At 34.3% G+C, this 10,282-nt stretch overlaps 1 protein-coding gene across 1 annotated transcript; it reads right to left on the reverse strand.

Moving 5' to 3' along the window:
* Positions 1-909: 909 nt before the first annotated feature.
* On the reverse strand, positions 910-9,837 carry ifi30a (IFI30 lysosomal thiol reductase a). The gene is made up of 7 exons (XM_030161459.1): positions 9,611-9,837; positions 5,441-5,629; positions 4,376-4,450; positions 3,786-3,872; positions 3,536-3,688; positions 1,361-1,429; positions 910-1,142 (listed from the first exon to the last, which is right to left on the reverse strand). Exons 1-7 carry the CDS (start codon positions 9,731-9,733, stop codon positions 1,077-1,079), a joined length of 762 nt encoding a protein of 253 aa, XP_030017319.1. The 5' UTR covers positions 9,734-9,837; the 3' UTR covers positions 910-1,076.
* Positions 9,838-10,282: the final 445 nt, after the last annotated feature.

Genomic DNA, 10,282 nt, shown 5'->3' on the forward strand with positions numbered 1-10,282 from the left:
ACTGAATATAATGTTAATCTTTTTTTAACCCTTTCATGCATAGTGGTCACTACAGTGGACAGCTATTCTCCAGCTGTTCTCTTGTATATTCACGGATTCATTGTTTTAGTTCCATATCAGCCAACACAGCGGACTTTTATGCATCATCTCATACACTACAATTCACACCATTACTGTAACTTTGCTGTTCTAGATAAACCTGATCTGCAGTAACATGTTTGAGTCTAAATCAATTGCTTGTTATTATTATTAAACAGTGTTTTTTTTTTTTTAAAACAGGTTTGAGTTTTCTTTTCTTTCTTTTTTTTGCATATTATCTCCATGAAGTGAGTAATGACTAGAATTAGAGTATGTTAAAATGTGAAAAAACATCAGATTAGTAGCATTAATTTTTTTTTTATTTCATAGTTTTCACATGATGTATCAGTAAATACATGTTTTGTTTTGTTTTTTTTGTTTGTTTGTTTGTTTTTTGCTTCAAAAATTAAATGCATGGTGTCAAGCTGTGTGAACATTTTTGGAACTCCATGAAAAATAGATTCATTACAAAATTTTCAATCGCACTGTTTTTTTTTTTTTATGCCTAAAGAGGAATAAAAACACTCAAGAAAATAAATCTTGATTAAGGTGCTCAAAATTCATGCATAAAAGGGTTAATCTAATCTTTTTTCATCAAATATCGTGGAAATTAGAACCAAAAAGGTATCATTAAATAGCTCCATTTATTAGCAGCTGTCTTTCTAAACTGAATGAAAGCATAAATTGCTCTTCGATGCATGTGTTTTATCACTGATGACATGGAGAAAAAAGATAGTCATGAGATATGGCGCCATCTAAAGGACAGTGCAGGCATTTAGTTATTTATCAAAAGAGCATTTCAGTAATGACCATTATTGAGAAAGTTGATCGTTTTGTTTTTGTTGTCAAGTTTATTTTATGAATCAATCAATACAATTTCCCTTTATAAAAACTGATTAGAAACCACATATTGAAAACATGTTTGTTGACAGTCCTCAGTGTTCCTTATTTAATGGCCACACCTGGAACAGGGCAGGTGTCAGTGCGGTTCTGCCCCTTCACTCATTACGGCAGTAACTTCTGTAGTGTCTCTGGGCTCCACCACACACCTCAGGCTTGGTACCCTAAACAAATAAATAAGTAAGCAAATAAATGTTGTTATTAGATGTGAAGGAATAAGTCTACCTTCCTCCACTGGGCTTATTGTAAAAAATACATCTTATCACATGTCAAGACTACGAAAACAGAAGAGTATTATCACGTGTTGCATTTAATGTTGCTGTGTCACTTCATTAAAAGGCAGAATAAAGCAGACAGGGTTAATGAGCAGCTCTGACTGTACCTTATACATGCTGCACACCAGAGTGTACAGAGAAGCCATGGCTTTGTTCTGGAGATCCTCCGTGTGAACCTGTAAGTTAATATAAACAAGTCCTCAAAGGCTGAACACCTCAGATTAGGAAACAGGAGGTCAATATGCTTTTTTCCATGTTTTATTACAAGCTTTTTTATATGTTCCAAGGGCTTGTTTCACTGGCAAAACTATGGGCCACCAACTGGACAAAATCCAGATTTGTACATATTTGTCCATGTAGAAGCCAATAATGTAATAACAACCAATAATGTAATAAAGACCGATAACGTAATAAATTTGTCATTTTTAAAATGTAATAAGCCAATAACGTAATATCTGGCAACAACGTAATAAAAGTCCTGAACTGATAACGTAATAACTTTTGGCCAATAACGTTATAACTTATTGGCTGGTTATTACATTATTGGCCCGGTAAAAAAATATCCTTTGCAAATGTAATAACTTAGCCAATAACGTAATAAGTAATAACATTAGTGGCCAAAAGCTATTACATTATCGGTTCAGGACTTTCATTACATTAAAGGCCAGTTATTACGTTATTGGCCTATTACATTTTAAAAATGGCAAATTTATTACATTATTGGTTGTTATTACATTATTGGGTTCTACAGTCCATTTTTAAGTTTTAACATACATGGTTAAAAAAATAAAAATTATATAAATGAACAGTAATACCTTCACCATTTTTCATAACTATTGGTGTCTGCCAACAAATTATTATAGCACCCAGTTTACATCTGTCATTCATAATGTGCAAATGCATAACTTTATGTCCCTGGAAATGAGAAATCTCAACATTTTTTGACATAATGCATAATTGTGACAAAGGTTAATGAAGTTTAATCAGAAATGTCATTTATGTGATTTACTTGAGCACTGCTTTTGGGGTTTTTAATGTTTTGAGTGTTTTTATGCCCATGTTAAAGCCCATTTGGATACTAGACTGAGCTTAATTTGACTTGCATATAGCTTATTAACCCTTTCATGCATGAATTATAAGAACCTTAATCAAGATTTTTTTTCCAGAGTGTTTTTATTCCTCTTAAGTCATGAAAAAAAAAAAAATAATAATAACAATACGATGGATTTTTTACAAATCTATTTAAGCATGGAGTTACAAAAATGTTCACTCAGCTGGACACCATGCATTGAATTTTAGAAGCAAAGAAACATGTATTTACTGATATACTGTGTGAAAACTGAAATTAAAACATTTTAAACTCCTGAGACCCAGGAAATGTCAGCAAAGTACAAGCTTTTTTTGTTTTTTTCTTAAATAAGTGCCTATATTGGAAACATCATGATGCAACAGTTTTGTCAGATGCAGTTTTTAAAATTTTTATGGAATGTCCTTTGTGGTGGACAGTTTTCTTTTCTTTTTTTTTGTATAAAGTTGTGAAACTCTTGTCCACAAATGTGGACAGAAAACCCATAGCTAAACAACTTTTTGTTTAGAAAAAAAACCCAAAAATGTTTAATACAGTCTAGTAACAATTAGCAATTGTTTTTACGCTCAAACATGTTCTGCAGATCAGGTTTATCTAGAACAGCAAAGTTACAGTGATGGTATGAATTGCAGCGTATGGGATGATGCACAAAATAACAAATCCATAAAAATACAAGAAAACACCTTTGATCAGCTGTCCACTGTAGTGACCACTATGCATGAAAGGGTTAAAAAAACAGTAAATAAATGATCTCTTCTGCAATTATTCTTATGACCGCATTATTTTATCAGATTTTAAGGTGGAATGTTTTCTTGATGTTCTCTGTTTAAGAGATAATGTGAATCAGTTGCATCTTATTTTTTAATACAACTCTAACCATTCCATTTGGTTCTCTTGCATGACTTTGCTTTGGTATTGATTAATGGTCAAGCACTGAACAAAAATATTATAATTCCTGACTTCAGTGTGTAGTCTGGCAATAGAACACATATGGACATGAAAGATATTTTCACCTTTTACCTTTTTGCATAGCTCTAGAATCACATGAAGTTATTGCTTCACACACATCAGTGACAGCTTTCTTTCATATTCAGATACGTCAGAGTGATCATATCATGATTGAAAGTGATGATATACCAGCAGCAGCTTAGGGAATTTTACAAGGAGGAACTAAAAAGTCAAATAAACACCTTACCCCATTAATGGTGATCCAGGGCACATACTGGTGGGGAGGGTTCAGGGCTTTGGTTTTCATGGCATTCTGATGCATCAGCTGATTTCCTAGATCTCCTTTCACACATTTCATCACGCTGTCAAAACTCAGGTCTGGATGGTAGACACTCGTACACTGTAAACACCAACACAATGTTATGGACTCAAATATTAATATAGAAATACTCCAGAAAAAGAAACAAACACAGCCACACAGACAAGGAGTTTCTTACAGCCTGAGCTGATTTGATGACATTTGGTGAAGATTCCATGCAGAAGATGATTTCAGGGGCTGCTTCAGTCATGTTCATTAAACAGGCCTACGAGGAACATGAAAATTAAGAAACATTAACTAAAAAAAAAAGAAAAAAAGTTGAATCCAAAATTTCACTGAGCACTTAACAGTTGTGGAAAAAAAATATTAGACCATCAAAAGTCATTAAAAAAATGGTTATTCAGTCAAGTACTAACTCCTGTGTGTATCATGTGACTAAAACAGACAGAAAAGAAAACATGGAATGCCTAAAAGCACTGTTTTTGTCAGTACAATGCCATAGATACTGATGTAAGAACTTAAGTGATTTTGGTTATTATCAAGAAAACCATGGAAAATGGACAGATATCAGCTCTTAAATTAAACTCTTATGTGCTATTTTTCTTGTTACCATTATATTTGTCCAAACCAGTGTACCTTTAGTTGTACCAAACATTAAAATGATCAAGGAAATTGAAGAAAACAAGGTTGGTCTCTTTCCGTGACCGTAGGTTGCTTCCACAACCACAAAGTATCCATCAGTTGTTTGTTGTATAGTTGAAGCTTTACCTCGATCATGTTGCCCAAACATTCCTCGTCTCCATGCTGGCACTCAAAAATATATTTCTTTCCGTCAAACTTTTCCTAGGAGGATACAAACAACATAGTAAATTACTCAAATGTGTCACTTAAACATGTCATTAGCCATTGTTGTTGCCTATAAAATGCCAGATGCTTTTTTCATTGTTAAAATGGAATTTGTCAAATGACAGAAAGTTATGTTCCTTCCTTGAGCCAAATATATGATTTGAGACTTTCTTTGAAATTTCTGAGAGAAAACCAACTCCAGCGAAGAGTACAGAGCTTTTAGAGATTTAGTGCAAATGTGTTAGTGCAATGTTTAGTGCAAACAGCTTTCATAAGACGTTAGACGGTGAAGTTCAAACTCCATACTTCCTCGTAGTCTTTTTCTCTAATATATAAAGCTAAAACCAAATAGATAAACAGTTTCTCAGGATAACTTGGTTTAATTAGTTTAATTAGTAACATAAAGGATAGGAAGGACATTTAAGACATTTTAAACATTTGAGACAATTTAATTTACCCATGAACCACACAAAAAAGATGGAGACAAATCACACTTTCGAGTATTGTGTTATTCTAGAAACAGGTATGCACATAAGTATTAAAAACAAAGTACAGAGTAAACAAGGAAATAAAATAAACTAATAGAGTCAAGTAGAGACATTTAGGCCAGATTAACCTAGCTTCATGTAGAGCTTACATAGAGTTCAAGTACTTTAGTTTGACAATCTAAGTTAGACACAACACTCAACAAAGAAAAAAGCCTGTAGAAATTACCTAAACCTGAACCTGCGAGTCCTGACAATATGAATGAGTCGTCTGTACAGCTCTGCGCAAAAGTAAGGAGTGACAAAGTATGAAGTTATATTTTAAAGCTGTGAGATGAGACAATGAAGTTAAACAATCCTAGATACAAGTAAAACAATCAATATTAAATTCTCCACAAGAGAATATATAAATAAAACTCAAATGACTTAAGGTTAAAAACAAATCAGTGGATACTTCATGGACATTTGGATAATTGGGTACCAGACTAGGATTACTGCTTACCACTGCATTGCCAAAGGGTACCAGGGAAACGTCCATGATGTCCTGCAGCATGATCCAGGTGGGGACAAGCATGCCAACCAAAAAGTTTCTGCAACCAGGACACAGACTCTCATAGTAAAGCGCCACATGGACCGGGTCTTCAGTCTGACGGGACCTGGTGAAGTTAGTCTCCAGGCACTGTTTCAACACCTGCACAAAGGCAAAAGGAAAAAGAAAGGTACTGGTACCTGGAAAACCCCAGAATGCCACTGAACATATCTGGCACTCAAACTTACTCCTCTACTTTGTAAATAGACCTCTGTGCGAACTATGTGGTTTGACAACAGGGAAGTTTTAGTTTCTAGGTTCTTTCCAAAACCAGGGAGGTACTATCAATTACACAGCAGTGTGACAACTTCCTCAATTAATAATTAAATACCAGACCAAGTAGAACAACAATACCGAAAAAATCTGGTGTTCTGACTGAAACATAAGTGTACAGTACAATAAAAAAAATGACTGTGCCAATACACTTTTCATCTTGCCTTATCTACATACTACCACCAATACAAAGAAAAACTGAGCAGTGCTGGAAGAAGCCTCACATCTTATACTAAAGTTAAAGAACTATTACCACACTGGCAAAAGTACTACAAGTACAAGTTTTGTATTTAAAACTTTACTTACAAATAAAAGTCATAGTGCAGTATAATGGTCCATGTTTGCTATGATATATAATGTTTGTGGATTCATATTACTGCTGCATTAATGTGTATGATGGATTTAAACTACATGCTCTGGACTTATCATTTTGTACACAATCACAGTAGATTTGTGCACAAACATGAGGAAAATTACACTATGTTCAGTCACTCTGGGCCAGCTTACTGGTTTCTATTATAACACATTTATGAACAAATGTTTTATTGTATAAACTTTAATGTATTTCATACAAAGTGGCAACTGGATCACAGCGATCTGGTGGGAATGAAGAGATTAAATCAACACATTATGTTGTAAACATCACAGGTACCTGCACATACAGCAGTAGTTATGAGTAAGGGGGACACTAATATTTACTTAAACTGGGATATGAGTATCCAGGTTCCTCCATGTGTCATGTGAACCCCATATCCTGATACTGGTGTACACATAAGCCCAGCCATTGATGACCCCTCACTAGTGATGGGATCACTTAAGGATCACTCTGAACCATTGATAAGATTTGGGTTGTGCAAGTCACTTGAGTCATTTGAGCCAGACTAGCCTAACCACACTCAAAAGGACACATTTGAATCAGAGGACTCACATTGTGTTATATCGTCTATGTACTTGAAATTGTATAAACAGATGATTTCCATTGCAGCGGATCCTGTGAGTTACCACATCTCTGGTTCCTCTGTGAGTGAATCTCGGTTAAGAGATTCGATTTGGTCAATTAATCCCTTTCCTCCCAACAAATCAAATTCTTACTGTAATTAATTAATGTAAATTCACTTTTTTTTGCTCTAAAACATAGAGGAAAGTTTGGAGTTGACAGTATTTAACTAATTAATTTATTATTATTTTACTGGTCCGGCCCACTTCAGATCAAATTTAGCTGAATCTGGCCCCTGAACTAAAATGAGTTTGACACCCCTGGTCTAAGGATTGACTCAAACATCTCCACAGGTCATTGTTCCATGTTACTGTGGCAATGAGAGGAAACTTTTCCAAATTTCTGTGTAAAGATAGGAGTAGTGCAGTAGAGTCACATCTGACGGAATCTGTGATTGATTAGTGATTGACAGTTAAAGTTGTCAAATCAAATATTTAGCCCCGCCTACGTGACTGAAGTCGCCCATGATTGATTGGTCAAAGTTTGCATCACAGAGTGGACTTTCTACAGCCAGAAAAGATAGTAGAATTCCATATTTCCCCCTCTCAACCCTCATATTGTAAAAGGTGCTTTAGTGAACTTAACCCTTTCATGCATACTGGTCACTACAGTGGACAGCCATTCTCCAGCTGTTATATATTCATGGACTTTGTTGTTTTAGTTCCATATCAGCCGACACAGTGGACACTTATGCATCATCCCATACACTGACATTCATACCATTACTGTAACTTTGCTGTTCTTGATAAACCTGATCTGCACTAACATGTCTGAGTGTAAGTCAGTTGCTTGTTATTATTATTAGACTGTAATTAACAGTTGTTTTTTTAAACAAAAAGTTTTTTTTTTTTTTGCATATTATCTCCATGGAGTGAGTTGTGACTAGTATTAGAGTATGCTAAAATGTGAGAAAGCATCAGATTAGCGGCATTAAAAATGTTTTTATTTCATAGTTTTCATTCAGTGTATCAGTCAAATATGTTTCTTTGCTTCAAACATTAATCACACGGTGTCCAGCTGAGTGGACATTTTTGTAACTCCATGAAAAATAGGTACTTAAAAAAGTTTTCAATCGCATTGTTTTTTTCATGTCTAAAGATGAATAAAAACACTCAGGAAAAAAAAAAAAATCTTGATTAGTTCTTATAATTCATATATGAAAGAGTTAATCAAGATTTTTTTTTTCGTAAGTGTTTTTATTCGTCTTTAGAAATAAAAAAAATCAATGCGGTTGAAAATTTTATATGAACCTTTTTTTCATGGAGTTCCAAAAATGTCCACTCAGCTGGACACCATGTAATTAATGTTTGAAGCAAAGAAACATGTATTTACTGATATATTGTGTGAAATCTATGAAATAAAAACATTTTTAATGCTGCTAATCTGATATTTTGTCACATTTTAACAAACTCTAATACTAGTTATTACTAACTTCATGGAGATAATATTTATTTATTTATTTATTTACTTACTTACTTACTTACTTACTTAATAGGGACAGTGCATATTAATGAACATCTACAACAATTGTAGCTGTAAATATGCCAGATTGCAGCAGCAGTGCTAATTTCCATCTGTAGTCCCTAGGCAGGTGACAGGAAAGACAGCTGACAAAAAGGCAAAATATCATAAAAGACATCATAAAAAGACAGTAGACAAAAATGCAAAACATTATAACAACACACAGAACAACACAGTGAGGACAATCTACTGATGGTCGCAGGCTTGGTTTTCCTTCATGCAATGTTTAAGTTGTGATTTGAAGGAGGCGTATGACTGTGAGTCTCTTATGTTGAGCGGTAAACTGTTCCAATATTCAGTTCCAGTGACTGAAAGTGTAGTTTGACCAAAAGTAGCACATCTGCGCAGCACCTCACAGTCTCCTGGAGCTGTAACCCTGGTGACCATCCCACTGACCAAGCGGGATTTGATAAAATCTGCCAAGGGAGGAGGGGCAAGTCCATGCAAGACTTTATATATCTGGCAAGCATTTTTAAAATTCACAAAATTATTAAAATTAAGAAATTTCTATTTATCTAAAACAATGCAGTGGTGAAAATTTCATGTGTTTTTTTTTTTTTTTAATCAAATATTTTTTATGGCTTTTTAAAAAAGTGATTCTATGGGTTTGTTTATTCAATATGAGACAAAATCATGGAGTGTAAAAACATCTTAGCAGCATGAAGGGTCAAAAAGGGTCTGACTTGTTTAAAATTTTGCACATTGAAATGAACTGTACTGTAATAATAATAATAATAATAATAATAATAATAAACTTTTAATTGTAGTTTAATAACAAGTAATTGATTCACACTCAAACATGTTACTACAGATTAGCTTTATCTAGAACAGCAAACTTACAGTAATGGTATGAATGTCAGTGTTTGGAATGATGCATTAGTGTCCACTGTGTTGGCTGATATGGAACTAAAACAACAAAACCCATGAATATACAACAGAACAGCTGTAGAATAACTGTCCACTGTAGTGAGCAGTATGCATGAAAGGGTTAAAATAACCTAAATTAACCAGAATAAATCCAAACAGCCAGTGCAGAGGAGGAGTATTTAACTGTATTATAAACAGTATTTGAAAATGACAGACAACACCTAGCTTAAAAGCTATATTATATTGTTGTAACAGACCACAGTGAACCAGACTAAACATATTTATAAATGCTATATTATATAGTTGTAACAGAGCACACAGAAGCAGACTAGACATATTTATAAAAGCTATATCATATTGTTGTAACAGAGGACAGTGAAGCAGACTAAACATGTTTATTTTCCTAGTTTCTTGTCTTTTCTTACCCCACACTCGATAGCTGAGTTTAAAGATGAGCACCATGTAGACGGAGAATGGGAGCAGGAATACGAAAAACCGCACCCAAAGTTGGACCAAACAGTCAAGACGACCAGCAGAAGGACCTTCATCTTCAGACTCAAGTTTAACTCAACAGGAGAAGTTTACAGCCACAAAAAACTGATGCAAACAACAGAGTTCACAGCAACTTTTAATCCTGCGCCGATGCTTCCTTGTATCCGCCGGCTGTTTTCTGATTGGCTGTCAGAACTGCGTCATCTAAAACTAGGTAGAACAGCTGGGGCACACAGAGAGGACTGTGGGTTTATTAAAGGAAAACAGGCTGATTCTGCAGAAATTAGTCAACATAATGAGGTTTATTCATGTTTTCACAAGTTTCAGATTTAGGTCAACATCCTGTAGATCAGGGGTGTCAAACTCATTTTCTTTCAGGGGCCACATTCAGCTCAATTTGACCTCCAGTCAAATAATAACAGAACTTCCCAGAAATAATGACAACTCCAAGTTTTTTATATGCAAAAAATAACATTAAATTATGAAAACATTTACATTTTACAAACTATCCAAACAAAAATGATGTGAATTACCTGAAAAGACAGAAATTTCTGAAGAAAAATAAGAAGAAATAATAATAAGAAAAATCTGATCAATATTATGCC

The sequence above is a fragment of the Sphaeramia orbicularis genome, chromosome 17 (assembly GCF_902148855.1).
Source record: "Sphaeramia orbicularis chromosome 17, fSphaOr1.1, whole genome shotgun sequence".
NCBI lineage: Eukaryota > Metazoa > Chordata > Actinopteri > Kurtiformes > Apogonidae > Sphaeramia > Sphaeramia orbicularis.

Bases quoted from the DNA above. Each gene is read 5' to 3' on its own strand.
- ifi30a (XM_030161459.1), bottom strand. From the start codon at position 9,733: ATGAAGGTCCTTCTGCTGGTCGTCTTGACTGTTTGGTCCAACTTTGGG. The intron at 4,451-5,440 runs GTAAGCAGTAAT...GTATCCTCCTAG, and splicing joins TACCCTTTGGCAATGCAGTG to GAAAAGTTTGACGGAAAGAA. The intron at 1,430-3,535 runs GTAAGGTGTTTA...ATTAACTTACAG, and splicing joins CCTGGATCACCATTAATGGG to GTTCACACGGAGGATCTCCA.